Below are 26721 nucleotides of genomic sequence, written 5' to 3' on the forward strand. Positions count from 1 at the left end.
CTCGCCATGAAATGCTTTTGCATAATGAGGAAGAAAATGTCCTCTGTGCCCTAATCAACTCTGACAGGTCCCGGACTCCCAGATACTTTTATTTATGCCGTTATTTATCGCGTCCCTAATAGACGGGGCAGAGCTTTGGCGGGGGGGGCGCACGGTACAAGGGGGAGGGGGCCCCGCCCGCGGGGCGGCTCCGGCGGCCGCCAAAGTTTCGCGGCGGCCCCGCGGGGGGGGGGGCGGCTCCGCGGGCCGCGCCGTCGGGGGGGGGGGGGGGGAGGCGGCTCCACGGGGGCACCTGCCCCGCGGGCGGCGGGCGGGGGGGTCGCCAGGGCCCGCCCCCGCGCCGCTCCCATTAGCGGAGCGGCCGCCCGTCTCCCTGCAGGCATTGGCGCGGGCGGCTGTCACTCAGGCGCGCGCCCCGCCGCGCCGCGCTCCGCGGGGCCGCCGAGACGAGCGGCGGCCGCAGCCCCGGAGCGGCGCCGGCGGCGGGGGAGGATGATGATGATGATGATGGAGGAGGAGATGCAGGCGGCAGAGGAGGGGCCCAGCGTGCCCAAAATCTACAAGCAGCGGAGCCCCTACAGCGTCCTCAAGACCTTCCCGGCGAGGCGGGCGGCGCTGGCCAAGCGCTACGAGAGAGCCACCATGGTGGAGGCGCCCCGCGGGCGCGGAGCGGGGCAGCCCTTCGCGCCCGCCGCCGCCGAGCCGCTCCCGTACGCGCCCTTCCCCGCCGGGGCCGCCCGCGCCGCCGCCCCCCAGGGCCCCCCCCGGCCGCCGCCGCCGGTCCCCAGCTCCGCGGGCCGCTACGGCCCCTGCGCGCCCGCGGGCGGCTCGAGCAGCGGGAGCGGCGCGGAGCTCAGCGCAGGTACCCGCAACTCCTCTCCCTCCGCCCGCCGCGCAACTTCGCGGGGCACTTTGCAGGAACGGGGGGGTTGGGGCGTGCGGGGCACCCGCCCGCCCCGTCGGCGGCGGCTCGGGCTCCGCGGCCGCGGCGCGCCCGCCCCTCGCTCGGTGCCGGGTTCGATAACTAAAGTTCCCGCGGGCAGCGGGGCGAGGGGGGCAGCCCCGACGGCGGGGCCGGCACCGGGCGGCGCGGGGCCAGGGCAATGTCGGGCCGCCCCCCGGACCGCGTTGCCCTGCGCCGCCGGCGGCCGCCTCGCCCCGTCGGGGCTGCGCTGGCAGCGACGCGGCGTTTGCCCCGCGCCGAGACGCCGTCGTGCGGGGCAGCGGCGGGAGCGCCCCCGGGGAGGCGGCCGCCTGGGCCGGCTGCTGAGGGGAGCTGCTGGTCATGGAGAGGCTGCTGTGGAAGAGGGGCTGGATGAAAATAGATCGCCTGCTTCCTCACACTGTTTTCATAAAACGCAGCGAGGAACGGGAGATCAAAATATATCTTTTTTTTTTCTTCTTCTTCTTCCCCCTTCTTTCAAGGTGTAAGATACCGAGATGCCGCTGAGCACATATCTTTCTTCTGGTGATGGCTTGGAGTTAAAACCCACGTAGATCTTGATATGCAACCTAAATTTGGCATCAGGAAATGGGAAATTGCATCTTTAAGCAGAGTACAATCAAAAATGAATTACAATAAATCCTATATAATTGCATAGGTCATTCTCTTTAATGAGATTTTATTAACCTGACTGTCAAGCTTTTGAGTCAGGCAGATATTTTATCTTCTTCAACTGATAAAAGTGTCAGCTATAAACCACCATATAAATATTCATAAATCTACACATCTGTGGCAGCCTATCAGCATCATTCTTTTGGACATTAAAAGCATTCTAATTACTTTCTGTCTAGCAGAGCTGAAATGCTGCCTGTTATAGTATGTGCTTGGCAGGCATGATTGCTTTTGTTTGCCATCACAAATAGCAGCATCCTATTTTATATACTGATGGTCCAGAATATATTCAGGGTTTGACTGAACAGGACGAATATTATGAAGCACCATCTGGTTTTGATAACGTCGGGTATATTAACTCATCTGTTAATTTTTGACACATCATTGATTTATTTATTTAGAAAAATTGGATCCTGTTTTGGTATGTTGCTGTTTGCCTTTGTAACAAATGTGATGACATTTCTTTACTAAACAGGGAGATATGCTAGTTAATAGGATATATGGCTATGTTTTAATGCGTGTTTTCGCTCACAAGCAGCCATATACTGAATGAATTTATCATGTCTTGTTACAAATAATTCACATGCTTTACCAAAAAAAGTTTAATTCTTGAATAGATCAGTCTGAAAATTCACTCCTCTGATAGATAGCTCCGTGACCGTGGTGGTAGATCATATTTTCTTTTTCTTGAAACTGCTTTTAAATGGTGCTACCTCAGGATTTTGCAGTCTGCAATCAAAACACTGCTGATAAATGTGACACCTGCATTTCTTCACAGAAGTGGATTACGCCATGGAAGACGTTCAGCTGCCTTTAGATGATGTACAGGGCCCTATTCACACCAAAGCCGTCTGTGCTTTGATGAGCAAAAGTTTGCATGCCCCCCTGCTAACCGGTAGCTAGAGCAGGCTTCGAAGTTTGCCATCGATTTCAGTTGGCTGCTGAAAAAAGATAGTGAAGGAGCTGTTATTTGTGCATTGAAGTGCACAGGTTAAGTTCATGCCCCAACACAGGAAGTTCCATCTCCATGTGAGGAAGAACTTCTTTACTGTGAGGGTGACAGAGCCCTGGAACAGGCTGCCCAGGGAGGTTGTGGAGTCTCCTTCTCTGGAGATCTTCCAAACCCACCTGGATGCCACCCTGTGCCACGTGCTCTAGGTGTCCCTGCTGGAGCAGGGGGGTTGTGCTAGATGATCTATAGAGGTGCCTTCCAACCTTAACCATTCTGTGATTCTGTGTATGTGATCTCCTGTGTATCCATACACCTGCTTTAGGTTCTTAAGTGGTTTCCAATATCCCCATCTCTCAGTGCTTGGCTACGAAGCAGAACACGCAAAACAGAAGACAACAGACCAAAGCCCAGCTACAGCATATGCTCATGTAAAAGTGGAGTCTTGTTCCAAGTCATAAGCAGAGCCTGATAAAACAATAGTGGGAAGGCAAGGCTGGACATGAAGAGCTTCCGTCCAGAGTCCTGAAATCCTGTTAGAAAGGTATGAGCCAATCTAGTGACTCAGGCTGGGGCAGCAGAAGTGGGGCTTTGTGTTCCTGCATCAGGACCCTACGCCAGCAAGAGGCATGGGCTGCGCACCCAAGTTATGAGTGTCATAGGAAGGGAAGGATCCTTCCCTTGTCGGGAATTCAGGGCCAACGAGCTGTTCTGCAAAAGACAGGTATGGCCCTGTGCATAACTTAAACCACCTGGCCCCACCTAACTCAGCTTGGTAGATCCTTACTTGATGGAAGGGGTGGAGTACTGTAGATACCAACTTTATAGAAGTACCTGTTTCACAGTTTCAGAGGCTCCTCTCTTTTTGATGATACATCTTTTCTTATGTAGGCAGCTATCAAGCTGGCTGGTACAAACACCATTTTGGGATGCCTAATTCTGTATTAATAACTTAAACACTTCATGCGGGTTTGACCCTTAATCTTTAGGCATGGCAATGGTAAGTCGGACAACTGAATCCACGTAGGCTTTTCCTGCCTGCTTGCCATCTGACTTAATGCATTTTCAGTCCTCAGTCCTGGCCTACTCCCATCCCCAAACTCGGATAATTTGAATCAGTGTGTTTGGAAGTCTCTTACAACACTTCTCCTTGACTAGGCTTCTTCTATCAGCTTTTAACATTCCTGCTGCATCTGTCTCGGCTGTATTCAAAAGGAGTTGCTACTGGTTGCATCAGAATAAAAAGGAGAAGGAAAGAAGCCTGTAGCTTTTTGCTAGTCTGAGAAATTTCATCTTGAAAGGAGGAGGTTTCATACTATGAAGTATTAGAAATGGGGAGCAGCACTAGAAACAACCTTGCTGTCTTCATTGGTGAACATGGTTAATGTGACCACTGTTGTTGCAATGTTGCACTGTTGTTCTGAGTATGGGTACATACTCAGAATCAGAAGATACTTGTTTTCTCATTGAGAGTGCTAATCATTTATTAGTTTATTGAGATGGTTTTCCTGGTGTGAAGACAATGCATATTGTAGACTTTGTCTGTACATACATTAGACAGCATCATAGCCCACAAAAGGAGCTCCTTCCAGTCTGACAAGCATGATGGAATATGTGGACATTACCGTGGGCTTTGAAATTTAAGGGCTTTCTTGGAAGGAGGGGAAAGAAGAGCAGAGCTGTCTTAGAGGAGGCTGCACTGTAGTGCTAAGAACCTGGTCTAACAAGGCTAGTTAAGCAAGGTCAGTCATTTCCAGACAGAGGAAAGGTTTTAAGAGATTTGAGACAGAGAAGGATCATCATTTTTGCTTTAATCAAGAAGCTAGAAGCCCTCATGTGGCAGCAGACTCGCAAGACCGGTACTGAAATAGCTAAATGTTTGGTATCTTCATCTGCTGGAGTATCTGGTCCTCATGTAAAACACCCCAGAAAACATCCCTTAAAACCAGGGTGGAAGGTGTCAGATGCTGTCAATTTTGTGACTCAGGCATAGATTCATTGCAGCATTGTCCTAAAACTTTGTATACATGGAAAAAGCCATTTGCGGGGTACAGAGATATCTCAGGATCTAAAGTAGTGGTAACAATAAGAAGATAATAACAACCAAATGAAGAAATACAAAAAAATAGGGGAGAAGACTGAAACACTGCAATATGAAGAGTGACGTTATTGAAATTGCCAAGGAACATGGACCTTCAATTCCTGTGGAAAATTAAATACAAACGAATGTATTTTCCTCAGGAGAGAATGCTTCAGATTCAGACCCTCTTAGTAGTTATCAAGATTTTTTTTTATACCATCTGCCCACGTTCACAGTGGAAATTACAGAAAAGCCAAGACCTGAATCCAGATCCATTGAGGCCCAGCAAAGTGCTTTATTAATAAGACTGCCTGGTCTTGGTGTTGAAAAGAAATCCCAGGTGTAGAAAAAACTAATGTTATACCTACCAACCCTTTCAGACAGTTTTTCTGATGCATCAGCATAACTTGCCTCGTAGCTTTTTAGACATTTGCTCTTACTAAAACCCTGTGTTCAGTCTGGCAGTTCAATAGCTGAGAAATCACATAGATCAGCATCAGCGAGAAAAAGTTGGAAAGATGAATGCTACATCCAGCAATAGGTGTGCGATTTGCCACATGATCTCCTCTTGGTTGCTTGCACTCTCAGGAGAAATAATCTAGTTAGGAATACTCATACTTTTGGCAATTTAATCATGACCTATTAGCACTTCATGGGCCTAATCTGACAAGTCCACCTTCAGGCAAAAGTCTAGTTAAAGTCAATAGAAGTTCTGTAAGACTAAAGACTGCAGAGTCTGACACATTAGAATTACATGGTTGGTGATCATCCCAATAAGGAAAAGGAGTATCACAAAAAGGTTTTAATAAACTGTTTACACTATTTTAGTCCATGACAGTCATTTTAATAGAATTTTCCATTCTTAGAAAATATATACATTACATTAAATCAATTACGAATCATAGATCAGTGATTATTCAGTAGTATTCACATAAAAACAACTTTTCCCCATCTCTTAGTGATTAGACATTGCACAGTGCTTGCATTTCTAATTACAGTCAGTCTGCAAAAGCTGAAATCCTGATTACCACAATATGTGCTAAATTGGCAACATTTGTTTTTATTTTTTTTCCATCACAAGGAATAACTGCAGTTATCATTCTCGTTTAGGGTAGTTCAGACTGTGGATACATATACAGCCACTGGTGTACAAGTCACTTCAAAGCTGTACGTGCTTAGCACAGAGCTAGACATTTCCAGAGCCAGTCTTGAGAGCATCCCCCATTGATGCTGCTCAGCGGTACCCACAAAAAAGCATTTGTGAATCTTTGTGCTAGCTTTTCAAAGGAAATCCCGCTCGCTCACGAGTTTCATGTCTTTGTCTTTGAGTATGGGTTAAAATTAAGAAAAAAAAAATCAGTAATTGCTGCTATTGTGTCTTTGCAGTAGGTCTGATAGTGAACTGAAGATTAAATCAATAATGTCATTTCTGTGTAAAATTTCGGTTATATTTTAAGCCATGATCATGGTCAATGTACCTAATGCATTCAATTTTATAACAAAACTAATCATTACTTTTATCTTTACTGATGGTAATGTGCCTTATATTATTCTTCAGAACTGGTGTTTGAAACATAAGGTTAATTTTTGCCATATTTTAGGAAAAAACACAGTATTATTACAATATCTTTTATACTAATCTAATCCAATTTCTGTTTTTTCCATTCATATTTTGTCCCCTTGCAACAAGGATATGCAAAGAATGAGTAACTGTTTTGTCAACAGGGACCATAATGATTAAAATGCAAACAGTAAATACGACTTCAGGTCTAGAATCGGATTATAGGATTAAAATGAATGAAAAACTGCTCTGCGTAGGATTGCAAAGTTCCAATCAATATCATCCTTTCATATTTTTAAAAAGAAAAATGTGAGAAGTAAAGAAATAAGGCAAAGAAAGTGCAACTTGAGGTTGTTAGTGATGCTCTCCTTTCTTCATTTTATTCCCTATCCATGGGTTCTATTCAGAAAGCTGAGATGTCACTGGGGTTCCAGGCTTTTCTTGTAGATTACCTCTCTTGTGCTGGGCCATATCGGGCTATATTGGACTCTTCTTGTTCCCCTTGGCTTCTTCTTTTCACCTCTCCCCACTGCTGCTGCCAGCACAGCCCCACACTCAAGGTTACACTGAGTGCTCAGAGATCCCATACATCCTCAGGCTGTGTGTCAGGGACATTCTCCCTCAGCTGCATTCAAGACTTACATATTTATATGTAATAGTAGATGCCTAGAGGATGGTAAAAAAAAAAAAAAAGAAAAAAAAAATCAGTGATATCCCAAATATCGTTTGGGTTAGCTGCACTTCTTATTTCAATAAAAAGCCTATTTTCAAGCTTATCTCCTGGATCCAGGGTAAGTGCCATGAGAAGTGTCACCCCGTAAGGAGCTGGATTGCCTCTGTTTTTTACATGTTTTCTGTGTGGTGAGGCCTTGCTTTCCACTCCAGCAATCAAGCTACGAGAAGTGAAGGTTTGGGATGCATCTGTAGCTGGTTGCCTTTTCAAGAGTGAAGGTGCTTGTCATGTTCTAAAAGTCAAGCCTGCCTGAGAAGAGCTCTCCAAAATTGGCAGCACTTAGTCTTTTTTTTTTTCCCTTTTTTAATCTTACACAAAATACTAGTTACATCTTTTTATACACTTGGAGGAATTAAGCTATAAATAAGTTATAAATAAGTTTTTTAAAGGCATTGTTGTTATCAGGGAGTCTAATGCATCTCAGCATAGATTAGAAGTATTTTTGGTCATTTTACATCTAGGCAGTTTGACTCTACATCCATAAACACTGTGACAATTAAACCATCCTGCTATCTGCATTTAAGTGGTAGCTACAGTTACTGTTGTTCCCTGATCTTTGGTACCTCCTATCATTAAAGGCAAGCCTGACGAAGTGCCACCTCACATGCTTGTAGTGTTTCCAGAACCAAGCTGCTACTTCCAGAAGCTGCTACACTGCACCACATATTCCTGATTATCTTGCAGTAGCTTGGAGGATTCTGCACTGCACTCCCCTGTATGATACACTGCACCACATATTCCTGATTATCTTGCAGTAGCTTGGAGGATTCTGCACTGCACTCCCCTGTATGATACACTGCACCACATATTCCTGATTATCTTGCAGTAGCTTGGAGGATTCTGCACTGCACTCCCCTGTATGATACTGGCCTGTTCACTAATCCACAGGAAGTCAAGAGCACAGAGATTGCTCCTCTCATTAGAAGAGCTTCATGCTGTATATTCGATGCCTTTCCTTGTTTCAAGAGGAGGGTCCTGCATGCAGTTTTCTTGAATCATTGAAACCTGAACGTATTCAGAAGCTAGAGCAAAAGCAGGAGAGGCAAAGTCCACAAAATTGGGTTGACGTAGGATGATGCAGGCCCAATGTCAAGCACAGGGCAAAGGTGAAAGGGAAGAAAACCAAAGCTTGGGAGTTTTTTTGGAGATAAGTGAGGAACAGGACCCAGGAAGGCAAGTTGTCCTGCAAACATGCACAGGCAATGCCCAGCAGCAGCTTGGAACTGGCTTCAGAAGCAATGCTTATTTGAACTTCTGCTCATAGCAATTTGAAAGGAATTTGTATTTTCTTCCCCTTTTTCCTGTCTTAATCCCCCTGAAAGAACATGGCACTAAGCAGTGACGATCATCACAATGCATTTCTGATTAACAGCAAGGGCACAAGGGCACTCTCAAAATAGAAGCAAAGTCAGGATTGTTTTAAATCACAGTGCTGCAGAAGTATTAAAGCAGGAGCCATAATGTGAATGTGTTCAAAAATAAAATGCATGCTACTGTAAATGGTTGTGTACATTCATGTAGCTGCTGCTGCTTATGCCTTTTGCATTAGGTTTCTGTGATTAATCTTTTCTTTTGTTTCAGAGAGTCGTATGATTCTGGATGCCTTTGCCCAGCAATGCAGCCGTGTTCTAAGTCTCTTAAATTGTGGTGGAAAACTACTGGACAACAATCACTCTCAGTCCATGATTTCTTGTATAAAGCAGGAAAATCCAAATTATAGTGAAAGACAAGAGCAATGTCAGCTTGGGAAAATGGTCCATAGTCAGACATCAGACATTTTAGACATAGAGATGCAGTATATGCAAAAGAAACAACAAACCTCAGCCTTTCTGAGAGTTTTTACTGATTCCCTTCAGAACTATTTGCTTTCTGGGAGCTTCCCTTCTCAGAACAACTCATCAGTAAATGATTTTAGCCATTTGGCAGATGTGGATCCACTTTCAACCTCTCCAGTGCACACTTTAGGTGGATGGACATCTCCAGCAACTTCTGAATCTCATGGTCACCCGTCATCTTCTACACTTCCAGAGGAGGAAGAGGAGGAAGAGGAAGAAGGTTACTGTCCTCGATGTCAAGAGCTAGAGCAGGAGGTAATTTCACTGCAACAAGAGAATGAGGAACTTCGTAGAAAATTGGAGAGCATTCCAGGTAAATAATCCCCTGCCGTATAATATTTTTAGTCAGTAATAAACATAGTTTGGGTAATAGATTGTTGTAAATTCTAGTCATTTTACTGAAGTTTGCAGTCACAGTTATCGAATGCTGGAATTCCTATGGAACCAAAATTCCTATGACTGTGCCTATCAGAAAATTACCTGCTGATGCTCATCCGTATGATTTGTTAGTCCTAGGCAAATGAGCCGTGTTCAGGATATATGTGTATTTGCAATCCCAAATCCCAAAGTATCAGTTGGTTTGTCGTGGTAATCTGAAACTTAAACTTCTATACTTAATTATCTGCATTGTAGTTTAAGTGATGTCACAGTTTATTAACCTAATTCCTTTTTGGAGGTCCTTTTTCGTTTCTTAAAGCAACTATTCAAATTTTTGTCCATACTTGTAACAAAGTGGATTCAGCTTTTATCTTGAACAGTGTCTCTTGAACCTCTCTTAGCTTAGTGAAAAGCATAAATCTCCCCTCATTCATCTTCAAATAAAATCTGGAAAAGGCTCCACAACTTCTCCGCTTCAACAGTATCTGAACTGCTTGCCAGTCACTTGGTGGGGGAGAAAGAAGCAGAATACTATATCCAGTGGAAAACCTTGTGGTGAAAAGCCCTTCCATGACCATTTAAACACAGAACTTCCACCATTAAGAAGCACTGATATTCAGAGAGTGATATCAGAGAAGAACAGAGTGTCTTGACTCCACATCCTTTTAACTTTAAGCACAGGCAAAAATGTACCTCAAATAATAATACTAGGAAAGTATTATTATTTGAAATTAGCAAAGATAAAATAAAAAGTATGAAAAATGCTTCTTTTCTGATACATCTACACACATTAGGGAGTTTCAACATTGCTGGCTAAAATTTGAAATGCTTAGGGCAGCACCATGCAAAGCTCATTGAACTAATCCCTAGATGAGAGAAAAGCGCATAGGTAACTTAGCTGGACTGCAATTGAGAGAAAATACTCCAGAACTCTTTTCAAAAGGAGAGTCATTTTTACCATTCTCCTTCCTAGCTATTGATGTTTTGTTATTACTTATTTGTGTTCTGTGAGGTTGTTCTTTTGTGTACTGGTCCAGAACTGCTACCAGCAGATCTTGTAACTGATATTGTCCAGTCCCCAAATACTACCTCCAAAAATCTCGAGTACCCATAACTCACACACAGTAGACACAGCACTCAGTATGGAAGCACTGTGTGACAGGAGGAATCCTTCAGACCTTACCTCCTTTTGAAGCATAGTTTCAGAAATATAAGACCAAAAATGATCACTGAGATCTATAATCTGACCTACAGCTTTCATCCAGTGATCTATATATACAGTCCAATAACTTCTCTCAGACTTTGACTAAAGAACAACTTACATTTAACTAACATAATACCTCAGAAAATCTCTAGTCCTGAGCTGAAGTCTCTGAGAAGCAGTGAGTCTATGGCTTTCCCTAACAGTTAATATCAGTGATTAAACACATTGATTAAATATGTGCCTAATTCCCCACCTGAATATCTGAAATCAGCTCTTATCCGTTGATTTTTATTCATTGCTCCACTAAATGGAGTGCTATGCAGTACTAGTTACTCTTCTCAGGTAAAGGTATTTTCCAGTGAAACCTGACTTAATTTCCATCTTTAAATAAACTAAGTAAACAGAGCTGCTTAAACGTCCCCAAATGAGCTGAATTGTTCTTTGTAAGTCTCTCCTCCTGTCTCCTCATTTCTTTAAAATTTGGACGCTGGCAGTACGTGTGAAATGTACTTGTCTGCCTGACTGGAAGTGAATAGTCTCTTTGTTCCTACTCACTGTTGCCCTGTTTCTTTGGCCCTAGATTTTGTGACTGACACAACAAGCCCCCAAAGAGCTCCCCGGAAACATGCTCCCCTGTGTGCATTTTTTCCCTAGACAAGTAAATCTGTATTCGGCTGTATTAAGTTACTGACTGGTCCAGATTGCTTTGAGTGGCCTGTATTCCCACGATTTGCTGGTTCATCAATTTTTGAATCATCTAGATTTTTTTTTTAATTCTTTTCACATTAACTTCCAGGATCTGGTTAGAAATGTTGAATGGTTTTGAGGCTGCCGTCCATCCCCGTAGACCCTTGCTAGAAACTCTTCTGCTTGTGACGATCCCCTATTGACAAATGCTGGAGATGTCCATAGCAAGTTCTGAAGACTCTAACAGTGGATGTTATAGTCTATTGATTTTGTATACTGCTGCTTTTACAATCAGATTGACCAGTCATAGTAAGTTTTAAATGCCCTTCAGGAGTCTACATCTAGTCAACTAAACTTTCTTAGTCAAGCCTGTAATCTCATCAAAGAGTGACCTGTAATCTCATCAGGTTAGTTTGACAAGATTGAGTTTCCATAAAGCCATTTTGACTGGCATTAATTATATTCATATTCTTTAGTTCTTAGTCAGTTGAGTCCCATGTGTGACTTCTTGTATTTTGCCAGGATTAATGCCAGCCTAAGCAGGCAGTATTTACCTGAGTCATCACAATTACACTTTAAAAGAGGGTAAAGTCACATAAATATAGTCCTTTTTCACTATCCAGGAATAATGAAACACTTTGTCAGTGGCCTATTAATGAAAACAGAAACATTTGAAATAAATATGCAAGGATATGTTATTTCGTTAGCTAGCATAAAATCATTATGAAACGCATCCATTTCTGTACTATATACATACAGGACTAGAATAGCTACGTATAGAACTAGAATGAACCAAGTGTTTGAGGAAACACTAAGGACCATAGAAGCCCACATTGTGGTGCTGCCACGTGGTAGGACATGCTTGTAGGCCCAGCGGAGGCCTGGTAGGAAATGCACACAGTGCCCTCGACCCAAGAGCTGGAGGCTGCCAGTGGCAACTCCATAGACATGATAAAAGCACCAGCCTGTCCCTTCTGTTCTATAGCTGTGTCTGAATCATTTTGTCTTTTCTTCCTGAAATACTAGGCATTTTTTTCACTTTCCATATGCAAAGGCCCATTTAAAATCCATGAGAGTTTGCATTCTAAAAATAGCTGCCACACTGCAGCTCTGACAGTAGCCTTGCAAACACCATTTGCATTGCTCACAAAGAGAACGCCAGGAAGAAGTGTGGTTTCTGACAAAGTGTAAAGGCAATTGCATTTTTTTGTAATAAATATTATGGAAGAAAAATAGATACTCCTACATCTTTTGGACACGGAAAATAAGATTTTTCTGTCATCAACGCTCTTCCCTCAAGCCCTTTGTAACCACAAACCATAGAAGCCCTCCAGTGTCGTAACATCGTTTTGGCTCTAGCCTGCCACTCTTTGGCAGCTCACCACTGGAGAGAAATGATTACTTGGGTGAAATACTGCATATGTTTTGTTCCTTTTTTATTTTTTTCTCTCAAAAAATACCCTTTTGATTTGATGGAAACAATGCATAAATTTGTGTGAAATTGCAATTGTTTCAGATATGGAATAAATGAAGAAAAAATAATAATTCAATGCTTTTGTTTTGGAGCAATGTGGCACTTTGGCATTTGGGCAGTTTTCCCAGTTATTTTTTAAGGCAAATACATTAACTAAACATTTTCAGTTTTCATTTCAACTGAAAAAAAAGGAGAAACATTTTCATTCAGTGTGTTATTTTGTTTTCTTTTCATAAAGAAAATCAGATAATTCCTGGAAGGAGTTTGGCTCTTTAAGGTCTTGAGACTTTAGAGAACACAGAAAAGGACATCTATAGGAGGAGAAAAATGTGACTTAACCTCTTGCCTCCGTTCAGAAATTATTAGGGCTCTGGGACATGTCCAATAGTAAAATTAAAGAATTCTTTGTGAAACTGCATATAAGACTTGGATTTAGACCAGATAATGTGTATAACTCCTTGTGGCATTCCTCTGATTCTGACACTATTGTTTTCTCTCAGAGTTAGGCCTAAAAGGAAGAAAATATTTCCAAGCATTTAAAGCAAAGGCCTGGAGTCATGAGCAAGGTTTTGCCCCCTGATGCGCTTTGCTTTGCTTCTCCAGTTCAGGCAAACCAAAACAGTGCCAAGTGTAAGAGAAGGCAATGAGTGGTCAACACAGAAGCTGTAGTTATCCTATGGGCCCAGCAGCACAATATATATCAGCAAGAGCAAGGGTGGAAATGAATTAAAAAATGAAATCTAGAGAGATGATAACATAAAAAGAAGTGCATGGTAGCTAAAGCAAAGCAGGATTTGCAAGTAGAGTTAATATAAATGTAACTGAAAAAGACAAAGTTTTCCAGAACGGCTTGTGTGCCCAAGGCTTGACTCTTTTTTTCCCGACTATGTTAGACAAGCTAACTAAAGATATTACTTTCCCCTACAAATCCTGTCTTTATATTTTTGCAGCATCACATTTCCAGAGATTCTGCTCCCGCAACAGCAGAGAGAAAGCAGCCGTCAAGGGTTACAACAAAGTTTTTTTCATGTCTTTTTTTCCCCTTCTTTTCTTGATGTTCACATTTAACTGATTCTTTGGTTTCCCTTGATGTTTTGGTCTGATCTCTGGCCTTGTTCTGCCCTTTGCCTTCAAAGCACGCAGGCCGCATTGTACGCGAGCCCGTGCCATCGCCGCGTGCTTTCCAAGGACCGTTCTGCGAGACAACCCCTGTGCATCTGCATGCTGGAGCACTGCTTTGCTTGTGAAAATCTGTGCCTTGTAAAAACCTACGAGGATTTGTGTGGGAAAGTTTTTGTTAAATACCTTGGGGAACAAAAACTATTGAGATATTTGTCGAAGATCCTGATTCAACATAACTAGACTGAAGAGGCCCTGAAGACGTCACACTCAAGTTCAGTTTATGTTTTATAGGTCAGCAGTTAGCATTTCAGTGACACAAACCACTGCCCCTGCTCATTGTGGTCTCCTTCATTTCATTAATATTTATTAGGAATACGTAGAGTTTTGTAGTTGAGGTCCCTGTTCTGAAGTCTTTTACACTAGAAGAGAAGCTTAAATGGCAGCTGCCACTAAGGAAAAGAAATGTGAAGAAATTTGGGCAGAAATAAAACCTGCAGAAGCATGTGGCAGCACACATTAAATGGGAGAGATGTACAGCTGCCTTCTTCTGTGTTTTATTTTTTCTCCTGTTACTGTTTAGACAGAGGTTTACATCCCAGGAGCTTACAGAAGAGACACATTCTTCCTGGAAGAAAAGCACAAGGAAATTAAGGGAAATGAAAGGAAAGGGTTTTCAGGTACAGATTTACAGAAGTAAAAGGTTTTACATTCCACCCGGAAAGTGCAACTGAGATCGACATTTAAAAGTAATAAAGGGGTATTTTGCTATCTTTCTTCTCCCCCTCCCTGCTTTTTTCAGCCAGGGTAGGTCAGTTTATCCAATCTTTAACACACTTTTGCATGCGGTGTTTGTTCCTCTGCTCTCAGCTTTATGCTGACTGCTCTCCCTAAAAAATGTATGCTGTTTTTGTTTTACCAGCGAATTACCAAAATCCAAATTTGTCAGGTCTTGAACACTTGACTCGGTTACTCTTTACTAACCGTCATGTCTCCTTCCTCCGCTCCTCTTTCCACCTCACCACACCCTGATGACTTCCCTTCACAGACTGTCCATGCAGCTTGAGCTTTCAGCTCGCTATGGAAATAAATGAGTGCATGAGCTAGAGTGATACAAGCCATGCTGTTCTGCACACTTGTCCACATCTCAGAGCAGGTTTATATTGTAAGAAATTTGCACTACCATCTAGCTCATCAGCAGGTTCCCTAGTATTTGTTACATCATTTTGGCTGTCTAGCATCAGTTCTAAAGTGAACTTGAGCAAAGAACTGCTCAGGGTGAAGCAAAGGAGGACATGTTGTAATGCTGAGAGACTCTTAACTAGGGGCTCTCCGTCTGAGTGGGATGGGATAACGTGCGCACACTTTCCTCTTCTGACCACTAACCATCAAGTAAATAGTCTTGAATGCTGAGGGATTAGTGCTCTGGCAGGTGAAACACAAGGAGGAATCACTAGCTAGTGTCAGCTATGAGCACAAAATCCCATTTGTGAGCAGCATATTGAGCTTCCTTGCTGCTGTCTCCGGGGCCTGAGCCTGGGATCATGGAAAGCTGCAGTGGGAGACCACCATGTTACATCTGTAAGGAGCAAAAAGTATTCAGCCCAAACCAATAATACAAATATTCTTGGTACTTTGTAAAAAGTTGGTTTCGTAAAAACAATCATCAAAACCATGAGAGTAATCAGGAAAAAAAAAATAGAAGAGTGGCTAGTAATTGAGAAACATTTAGAAACATTTTATGGAGAGCCCAAAAAGGATTTCTAGGAGAAAAGGAGCCATGCTGGTTATAAAAACAGTGAGCTCAGAGGGAAAGCGAAGAACAGTTACAAACATACCAAGTACAGGAAAGGGGAAGCTAATAAAAATCAATAAAAAACAGAAGTTAGGAGCAGTAAAAAGTTAATATGGGAGCAAAAAAGTACCTGGAGCATCTGTGGGCAGCAGCGTTAGGATGACTGGGGAACATTCTTTACCAGAAAATTAAATACAAAGAATCTTGGTATTGATTCTGGACCATTACTAGATGGAAAGGGTAGAGTTTGTCCCTCATACGAAACCGTTCAGTAAACACTTCTGCTCTCATACTCAGGAAGAGTCAGGCGATGCAGTCATGCCACAATGTGACGATGATGGTAACTGGGGAGAAATACTTTTAATTTCCACAGCAGCTCTGGGTGTCAGTACACCCTGAAGAGCAGTCACAGCTGGACTGCAACCCCAGCTGCCACCTCTGCCACCGAAAGCCGAGGCAGGGAACGGCTAAGGAGCTTATGAGGCAGGAGCAGAATTGCTACTGTTTTTGGAAATGGCAAACATGCTGATTTCAGTGAAGGCCAGTACAGTTAAGAAGCCTGAAAAGATGCAAATATTGTACCAGTTTTTGACAAAAGATACGTGAAATGGCCCAGACAACGATAGGCCTGTTTACCTAATACAAATCCCAGGAAAATAACTGCAAAGCTTATCCAGGATTCAATAACAGAGTATTAAAAAAATAATAATAGAGTTAGTACCAGTCAACATCTTGCCATGTTATGGTTTCGATGAACTGAAAAGTTTGGTTGATGGAAGTATCAAAGAGATATTCAAAATGTTATATGACATTATGAGCAGGAACAAAGTGATAAAAAAGAAAAACATTTGGAAATTGTCATAGGCAGATGAATTTCTGGAGGGATCCTTTCTAGGATGCTCATAGTCTATGTTATCAATATTTTCATCTAGGGCCTGTAAAAAAAAAATGTAAAATCATTACCAAGAGTTTAGAGATGCCAGAGCTAGCAGTGAGTGAGGAAGATGACAGGTTATAGACTCAAACACACTGAGCACTTAATGCACAACCCAGTGTAATACTATATATTTAGGTGCAAAGACCGTGAGCTTGACTTAGTTTCAGACACTGGGAAGCAGAACAATTTGTAAGATGTGCTGCACAATGTGGGCAAAGGGACTGGTGGGACATTTGGATATATGACCCATAGATGGGTATAGGGACTCGGCTTTTAGTGTGGACAGGCCACTAACCACTACATGTGCCCATTCATGAGCCCAGGAGCTTGGGAGAGTGTGTGTTAAACTGAGACATGTTCAGCCAAGAACCAAAGAAAGTAGCAACGGGCTGGGAAAGTAGAAATGCCTGGGAAGGAGAGAGGAATTAAATGACTTGGCTTAGCAAAAAGACTGAGAAATGATTTGACCACACTATAAGTGTGTAACAAGTCTTTTTGTATTTTTCCTCCAGGAAAACAAAACCTTAAAACTGATCAATAAGCCATGCAGACCTGTCACCTCTGGTGCACGTCCTATTCATTCACTGCTTTTAGCATCTGCGCATGACCAGCTTTCCCTCAGAATACGAAATGTCCTGTATCACCTCGTTCTCTCCATTTACCTTTCTCAAAAATCCTCCTTTTTTTTCACTTTCTGTGGGGCAGATGACTGCCACTTTCAGTGCCTTCTCTGAGTCGCCGACATTTACACTCTCAATTAGAGAATAAAGATCACGGAAGCTTCTTCTTAATGGGCAGGAAAATTACTACCTGCCCTCAGGGTTTCTGTTAAATCATAGCAAGCAACTATTATTTCTGCATTAGCATCTTTTCCATTGGTTACAGGAAGCAGGGATCCCTGTTGCTAGCGTTGTTGATAGTGGATAGATGCATAAGCCTGCAGAGAATCAGCTCTCTAGGTTACGATCTTCTTGACTTTAGCGATCACATCAAAGCAAAATAAATAAATAGGTTTAACTGATTATTCACACGCTCGCTTAGGAGCCATATGCTCTTAAAAAAGTTATATCTGCTTTCAGGAAGGACCTCCTCTTATGTCTCAGTAAGGTGCACTGCCCTGACCTGGCCATAAGCAGTGAAGTCACAGGAGAAATTAAGCAGGTACCGGTCACTAGAAATGCTGACTTCTGTATAACACACAGCCTTGTAACCTCATATGGCAAAAAGCATACCAAACGAAGCAGGAGTAAACACACTGATCTTTTTTACAGGAAAGTCATCCTGTGGTGGTATAAATCCGTATCAGGCACTCTCACTTCCATATTAGACATAAATTGCTTATTTCATGTGCAAAGTGGAGTTAAGTGCCTAGGCAGGGCCATGGTTACTGCCCAGTGAGAGCCCAGGAAACAGCGCAAATCCCCGGGGAAGAGCACTGCAAACTAACATCCTAACTTAACACATTCTCAGTGATTTGAATACTTTATTTTTCGATACCTGCTCAAGACAAAAACAGTCCCCAAATACTAGGCTTTTATAGATGTAAAGGCCGAGTAACAAAGGAATAAAAAAGAAGGAACACTTAAAAATCTTCTTCTGGATTTTTAGCTGGACCTACGAAGTTCTCTACTGTATTTTACAAAAAAAAAAAAAAAAAAAAGAAAAACCATAGAAACTGTTAGACTCACAAAGTACCTTAAAATATGCTCATTTAGGCAAAAGTCAATCCTAATGTTGGGTTAATATCTGTTTAATTCTCCTACTACATTTCAGGCTCAGGAGAAAAGTACTGTAGCTCAGAGATACTCCAGAGTTAATCAGGGATGTGGCAGCATCTGCTTAAGAGAGACTCATAATTGAATCAGCCCTAATTAACCTCTCACCTCAGCAGAAGGGAATAGGATGTTGGTGCCACCACTGAAAAGAAGGAGAGTGACAGGAATGGAAGGAGGAGGACAAGAGCAAGAGAAATAAAACAAATTGCCTAACGCCGAGTTTTATAACAAATCTGGGAGGAGGGAGGGGAAAGAAATTAAAGTATATGAATCATTAAATCTATTCAGCATAGTTAATCAGACTATAGTTTCAAAAACATTTGAGCATATTTACGTGTTAATCAGTGTATGATTTAGGTCTAAGAAGTGTTTTCTTCTTTGTATGTTTTGGGCTTTTTGCAGTACTTACAGATTTTTTTTTATTAGCATTACTGCTGACCTGATTTATATTTGTAGTCATTATAATTTCAAACTAGAAAAACCTTTGAAAACTAGTGTGCAGAAAATGAAAGCGATGTCAGAGTTCTCAGTGTAGGAATTATGTCTGTTGTATGTTTATCGTATGAAATGACTGCACAAAACAAAATGAGGACTATTTCCTATTTGAAGTAAATCTTAGAGAAGTACCAAACCAATTCTGAAGAACACTGCTTGATTTAATATTGTTGTTCTATTTTGTGATAGAGAGCTAATATACAGTAATTGCAATTTGTTTCATGCAGTGCCCTGCCAGACTGTTTTAGATTATTTGAAGACTGTACTTCAGCATCACAACCAGCTTGTGATACCACAGCCAACAGACCATCCGACCGAGGTAGTATACAGCAAAGACAAGCTGCATATCTTTATGTTTGAGAATTCATTGAAAACATGTAGGCAAATAAGTCAGTAGGTGCTGAGAAAATATATTTAGTAAAAATATGCAAAATCTTTATGAAACTGTCATTCTTAGGTACAGCAACGCTGCAAGTGGAAGAGAATCAGCACAAGCTTAATCTGACTTTATTGAGCAATGCATGACACCTCCAGCTGTACCCACTGCTCTCGTGTTGCTTGGGAGAGTTTTTCGGTCAGCTTTCTGCAGAAACATCGCTTTTACATGTGTTCAAAGCCCTGTGCAGGGCTGGGAGCTGGGCTGTGTGTGGGTCCTGGCGCCCGCCTAGGGCAGCTCGTGGCTCGGCAGCGGCCGGGTCTGCAACCGCGGGAGCACAGGGGCAGGCTGGGCAGCACAGCAAGCAGCACTTGGGAGAGAAAAAGCTGGAAATGTAAGTCCTCCTCTTGTCTAGCAGATAGGTATGGAGGTTTAGATAGCAGGTGTAGAGCCATGCTAGTTCTGCACTGCTATGTTTCTATACAAACCCATAAAAATGCCTCAAATTAAGTGGCTTTCGATATTGAGACTTCTCTTGCTTAGACTGTTTGAAGCACTTACCAGCATGTTATCAGACATGTAGTGAACACATGTCATTGGCCATCATTTGCACAAACAAAATCGTAAGAGGGAAGACAGAGGTCTGATCCAAACTTGCATTACTCTTCACCTAAATTGAATGCAGTACAAGCCCCACGTAGTCCAGCTCACTAGAGCTTCACTGAAGACACTTTGCAGTAGGTCAGGATTTGCATCGCTTTGCTTCTCCATTCAGTTTCATCCTGTATAAATCTATATATAAAAATATAGTATATATGTATCATTAGCTGTTATCGTTCAAATATATTCCACACTTTCATTTTCCTTTTTGTACTCTTTTGCTTAAGTAAAATTTTCAAGCACTACAGAAATGAAACTGTTCTGTAAGATCCCACATGAAGCAGCTTGTCATGATGTGACAGTATTTTTTATTCAATTAAACACATACAAAGATGCTAATCTTTTATTCATAAACACATTTGTACTTCAGTTCTTCCTTCAGGATAAGTTCATTTTCTTTCTGGAAGTTTTTGTTTGTTTGTTTTAGTTTAATCGCTGCTGGACGCACCAGACTGCCTCAAATATTTGCTAAGAATCCTTTGCCTGAAAGTGCTTTGCTTTCATAGGAAGCAATGAAAGTGTAGCTGAAGCAGAAACACAGTCATGGTTTAACAGAGCATCCTAGCACTGTAAGCAAGTAAGAGATAAGGATAATAAAGTTTGAACTGAGGAAATTACACATCTTCCCACTTAATAGTAATGTGAGCCCTCATGAAGTTTGTATTTCTTGTACTTCTTTGTCAGATTTAAAAGACAGTATCTCCATTAATACAATACACTTAAACACAAGGGTAACTTTTTAGGAGAGCTTGCCACTTAGCAAAGCCACATATGAGCGCCCACCCTAAACACACAAGCCTGGAGCTTTACATTATGCCGTAAAAAAACAGCATCACATCATGCACAAGATGTCCAGACCCACCTAACAGGGCTCAAGAGCAGGGTGAGGAGGCCTGAGACTTAACCAGAGGTTGTAGCTTGCATTGGCATCCGTAAAGAAGGTTCTTGCTTTGCTAGATTATTTTTTAATAGGGGAGAAAAAAAGTAAGCTTCAGAAATCTGTAGTGAGAGAATTATTAGCTTAGATACAGGTGATGCTGAGCAAGCTGCTGAAAAAAAGAATGACAACATGGGGCTCATATGGTCCTTTGTGTTACCACTTCAATGGAGCAGGCCAAGGAAATTGGAAGGAAATTCTGTGATTATGTATGATTCTGTGTGAAATATTGCTAGAGGAGAAGAGCATAACGCTCCCAAAGAGCTCTCCATAGGAGTTGAGCTGTATGAACAAGAAAGTCCTTTCCACAGCAGAGCTCCTCAGCCGCATTATTGGCTCCCCGGGATGTACTTACTGATATAAATCAAATTACCTTCTTGTATCATGATTGCAGCAGGAGGGGCTGACGCTCAGACAGCAGGGAGAGACAAGTGAAGTACAAAGGGGAGCTCCCAAGTCACGACAGGGTCCAACTGTAGGCGAAGGGTCTTCCCCTTTGGACTTAAAAGCCAGGGGGAAAGAAGGGTTGAGAGGCTTTGGGTGGAGGAGAGGGGCCCATCAGCTGGACACAGCCCATGTCATCCTTAATATTCTGGCTATCTGGGCAGAGTTTGGGCTTTGCTTGCAGCTGCCTTTGCCAGCAGGTTAAACCAAGTCAGCAAGCTTTGTGCTGAGGCAAAAAGCAGCAGAGGGTCACAGCAGCGACATCTTAAGTCATGAGCCGATTCTCCAGCAGCCCCCTCAGCACAGCCTCAGCTAAATTCAGCCTTTCACATATTTATCAAACGTGCAAAAAAGAGCAATCACATGAGGCAAAACAACATAGATGCTCCTAAGCTGTCTTCCAGAGTGCTTTTATTAACATACGCAGGGAGGCCAGGGTGTTATTGAAAGAGTTTCAGACACAGAAGGTCCGAAAGCAGAGAGGAAACTGCCGGGCCTGCCCACGAGCCCGACATGGGCCACGCTCATCACATCCATGAGCTCCTGCCTGAGTCATTCGCTGTGCAAAGCTTTTACTAATCAGGCCTCCAGATTTATGTTTTAATAAACACGAAGCTGAAAAAGCGAATGAGCCTCTAGGAGGGTTTGGTGGGCTTTTTTTTTGGTATACTTTAATTACTTGAGAATAAGAATATTAACACTTCCATCTTAGGTTAATTGACTTATCCTCAGCTGGAGTATTCTATCAGCAGCCAGAATTAAAGTAATGCTATTTAGGTGCCGTTGACTAAAGAGGGCTTATAAACATGTGGGGGTTACGGGAATCCCCATAATTAGTCCCACAGCACTCATTTAATGGTGGAATATTGAAGCACGCAAATTATGAAGGTTAAAAGTAAAATTTGTTTCCAGCTGACACATTGGCATTTATGCGAAGCTATAATTTGAGTTAATATGGCATTCATTAATAGTAATGAAGCTTTTAGTTTTCATAGTTGCTTTATTTATTTCCTTTATATTTTTCACAGTAACATAACTGCTGTCAAGTTCCAGGTGTATTCTACAGAAGTAATAAATTTATAATAAAAATAGAGTAAAAAAGTCACCTCTGAAGTAAACCATCAACTGCCATGAAATGATCTGTTTGATCACTCTCTTCAAAGACCTTTTCATACATTTTAATACATTAAGAAGAAAGGTTATATTTAAACAGTACCTCTAGCCACTAGTTCTTAACGCTTTTAACCTACCTGTTAAAGTGCAAATTATAAATAACCACTCTCTCAGAATGCGTTCCTTGTACCTCACCAAATTCTGGGATAGAAAATGGAAATGTAATTTTAAAAATATTCGTTCTCCATAAGAGCAATTGCTTATTCAGTATGGTGCATGTTTCACTGTCAACATCTCAGCTAGTTAAAAAGCATATTTTTTATTGCAACTGACATCTTTTCTTATTGCCTTGTAAAATATGCAATGGAAATATTTCACTTTTGCAGGGGAGCAAGCAGTTGCTGAACAACTACCCTGTCTACATCACTAGTAAACAGTGGGATGAAGCTGTAAACTCGTCAAAGAAAGACGGCAGACGGCTACTGCGCTATCTCATCAGATTTGTTTTCACAACCGATGAGCTTAAGTACTCATGCGGCCTTGGAAAAAGGAAAAGGTCAGTGCAGTCAGGAGAGACAGGTCCTGAAAGACGTCCTCTGGATCCAGTAAAAGTAACATGTCTCAGAGGTACTGCATCTTTTCGCTCAGTGTCCACCATATGTGATCTCATTTCACCACATTGGCTCTGGCTCAGTAGAGGCGTTTGGCTCACGGTTGCAGAACTAGGAGGGGTTGCAGAGGCACATGTCGAGCGGCCAGGAACCTTCCGCACATAGATATTTATATGTGTGCGTGAGTGTGTGAATATATACATATATATATATTTATTAAGGACGGGGGAAAACATGGTTGTTTGTTTAAGAGAAGGGACAAATACCGGACCACATAATACTAGCTGACATGAAACACCCAGAAGGTAAATCAGGATCTGATTTCTCCTTCTTTTTTTTGTAAGAAAACAGCAGGGTGACATTCTTTGACACTGATAAACAACAAAAAGGACCCAAGGAATACTTTTAGCCTAAAGTATAGCTAGTATATGACATCAAGGCCGCCATATATCACTGGAGCCAAAAGCTTGCCAAGTTTCAAAATAGGTTTGAATGTTTGCTGTGGCCAAGAACATCTGCAGGTTAATTAGATGGAAAGTGTATACAAATACATTGTCAAGGATGTAACTTCTTTTCTGAAGCACTGATGCAACATTAAGTGAGAAAAATAGCACGCATAGCAACAAAAGGAAGGAGAGGCACATTGGCAAAGATGCTGGACAAAAGAAGGAAAGGGTCTCGTCTGCTGTGAGATTCATACTTGGGCTTCTTAAAATTCTTAGAAAGGCTTATTATTGAGCTGTATAATGGGACATAAAATTTATTACTTTTCAAAGGCCAGCTAAAAATACATTTTTGTATCAGTGTCTGCATTTCATAATTATATGTGATTAGCATTTCTTTAATTAACCCCAAATTCATAGTATTTTTACAAGCACATAAATCCAATTTAGGCTAAACTGACTTCACATTTGTTTTTTACTAAGCAGTGTAATGAAAAACCTAAATTTTGGTCATAAAAAACATTTGGTGATAAAAAAATTCATCAAACTTGAAAACGTTCATCTAACTGGAATCCAAGAGGACTACACACAAGGCTGATCCTCTGCCCATTTGGGTTAGAGGTATTCAGCAGAACATTCTAGTTGTGGCATATTGATGCAGCCAGGTAAAGAACTCAGTTTAACATACAGACAAATTAAGGCAAGATTTTTTTAAAAAACTAAACAGGAACCTTGGCAGCTGTTAACCTGCTATATGATACTTTAGCAGGGCTCATTAGAAGAGAAGGTAAATTGCACACATCGTACTGCACAGAGGTCTGGAGCAAGAGTCAGGGGCTTGCAAGCTCTCCTGGAAACTAAAGGCTAGTACAGGTGTATTAACCATTTACTAAATGGCTTTGCATTTGTTAATATTATGCCCAAGCACAGAGTTAATACTCTATCTTTCCCCTGCCACCCACCAAGACTGATGGAAAAGCCACCTGTAGATGACCCTTTGCTCAATGCTGCTCTCCTTTTTGAGGAGCTAAACACAGTGAATGTGTGGAGTGCTCATGGGGAGAAAAAGAAAGGCAATTTTCATTAATTTTTAGAAGCTGAAACAGAGCCAAAATGTTCAGTGTCTATGGACTACTTAAGAGAGCAAAATGGCCAGCAGTCCCCCCGAGTTCTTGTGCGGGGGAGGGAACGCGACCATTTCTGCAGTGCCAGGAGCCTGACATTGGTTCTTACCCATTTGCAAAACAAGGACTAATTCCCAGCAAATCCAAGTATGCCCGTGCCCCACCGTGGGAAGCACAAACTGCTTGTCTCTGCACACTCAGAATACATTAAACTTCTGTAAACATTTTAAATGTACTCCTACAACTGACTGATGGCTGGAACTGCTTTAAAACAGGCTGGCTCACCTAAATTACAGCAATGCTCCTTTACACAGTAACCATTTCTTTGAGAAAACAGTTTGTGAAGCCTCGTGTGAGCGTGACAGGCAAGGAGTTACTGATGCCAGGGCAGATTCTCAGGGAATTGAGTCTAAAACCAAGATAGCTCTCGCTTTTTCTGATACAGAGCTAGAGGAGCTGTGCAAAACTCCTGTCCTAGATGTCCACCACATGAGGTACTTTGCATGGTAACTCACGTGCAAGCACGGTGTTCCCTGCTCTCCAGATGCTGTGACAGCAGGGAAGTTACCTTACACCACTTACTGCGCTCTTGGCTTCTCAACAGCACAAGATAGAATTTAAAAGTACCCTGGGAGACCGGAAACCACATGAGGAAATAACTAACGTTATAGAATAAACAAACAGCTCAGGTCCATGTAAGATATAGCATATCCAGTACATCTAATCAAATGCTCTGTCATTTAAAACTGTATTTGGACACTTCAAAGTCTAAATGTGCCTATTTTTGAGATACTGCTAGCATTTTTATCTCCAGAATTGGTAAGGTGTCTTCTGAAAGTCTAGCATATTGCGTGTCAAAAATCTGAAAAGAAATTATTTTAAAAATGTAATCATCTCATGCAAACAGCTATCCACACAAGCAGTAGCTACTTAAATAGCCAGATTGCACATAGTACAATTCATTTCCTTGTGCATTGAATACTACTGTTTGGCACCAAAAGGACAAATCAGTCCCCTCAAGTCATTTAGCTATTTCTAAGGCCAATTTAGTCTTTGAGAAATAGGTGTCATCTTCAGAAAGATGGAAAGATGTAGGACTTAAAATGAAGGATATTTTAAACAGAAAAGAGCAGCAAACTGAAATAACACTAGTGGAAAATTTCAGGCACATGGTTCCAGCACTAGAGTCTGCAGATGTTGAAGTAGCCAGCAGAGGGAGACCATAAAGATGCAGGAAGGTAATCGTGACAAGGTACAAACACAGCACAGGCTTCAAAGGAAATACCCCCCCGTTTCATATTAACCGGTATTGAACACCCTGAATTAGAACAATCACCTGGAATTATTTTTTTCTGTTTCCTCAAGAAGGGATTTTATCTCCCAGTCCTGTGCCTCCCATGATTAGCAGAGCTACAGCGATACACATTGCATATAGCGAAACACACTTGCACAGAAATAAAATAGCATTATCATGGCATTTTCCATAAGGCTTTATTTCTGCTTAAGTAGAGCAATAATACCCTGTTCCTTGTTTTTTCTTACTTTTGATATCTGGGCAACAACAGATGCTGCAAAGACAAGCTGGTTTGCTTGCCTGTTTTTTTTTTTTTTAATCCTTGCATGCTTTCCTGCAGAGTTCATTAGGATGCACTGCACTTCCAACCCTGACTGGTGGATGCCGTCCGAAGAGCAAATAAACAAGGTGTTCAGCGATGCGGTGGGACACGCTCGGCAGGGCCGCGCGGTGGGGACTTTCCTTCACAACGGGAACTCGTATTACGAAGGGCCTGACCACGCGGGATCGCAGGATGAGGTCTTCAATAGAGGTATGCAAGACGGATCCGGCGATTGATGGCAGGGAGTGGAAACCCACCCAACAGTAGCAAGCAGTTAATTTAGGAGAGACTATTTGTTGAACATACCCTGAAGTCATTTAAGAGTCCAAAGCATGTCTGACCACACGCAGCACACATTCCAGCTTCTCCGTCCTGTCGCATCCCGGGTAACAGAAACCCTCTTCAAGACCTGCTCTGTGGGACCTCTTAGTGCCTACTATTTGCAAATCCTTCATGACCCCTTTTAGAGGGAACCTACAGTTTCATTTCATATAGTTCTAGAGGAAAGGTGTTACTAGAAGCAATGCGGAAGTTTCTAAAGAAAAAACAGCCACCCTCGACTGCCTCCTGATAACCAGCCCAGCTCCAGACTCTTGGACAGAACCACCAGATGCCATTTGCTTTGTCCGAGCACAAGATATAAAAACAGGTCTGCGTGCTGTGACAAGAGAATAAATGGTCTCCCATTTCATAACAGAAAGTAGCATAATTATAAATGTTACCTTAAAATACCACACAGAATGGAAAATTCAGGGAATTC

At 42.1% G+C, this 26721-nt stretch overlaps 1 protein-coding gene across 1 annotated transcript; it reads left to right on the plus strand.

Annotated features, from left to right (window-relative positions):
* Positions 1–435: 435 nt before the first annotated feature.
* On the plus strand, positions 436–26246 carry BEND4 (BEN domain containing 4). The gene is made up of 5 exons (XM_088524758.1): positions 436–862; positions 8520–9086; positions 18865–18956; positions 22554–22794; positions 25980–26246. Exons 1-5 carry the CDS (start codon positions 493–495, stop codon positions 26195–26197), a joined length of 1488 nt encoding a protein of 495 aa, XP_088380884.1. The 5' UTR covers positions 436–492; the 3' UTR covers positions 26198–26246.
* The last annotated feature ends 475 nt before the right edge of the window (positions 26247–26721 follow it).

Source organism: Tinamus guttatus, unplaced genomic scaffold (genome assembly GCF_059628265.1).
Source record: "Tinamus guttatus ecotype Peru unplaced genomic scaffold, ASM5962826v1 Tinamus_guttatus_pri_ptg000213l, whole genome shotgun sequence".
In the NCBI taxonomy this organism is placed as follows: domain Eukaryota; kingdom Metazoa; phylum Chordata; class Aves; order Tinamiformes; family Tinamidae; genus Tinamus; species Tinamus guttatus.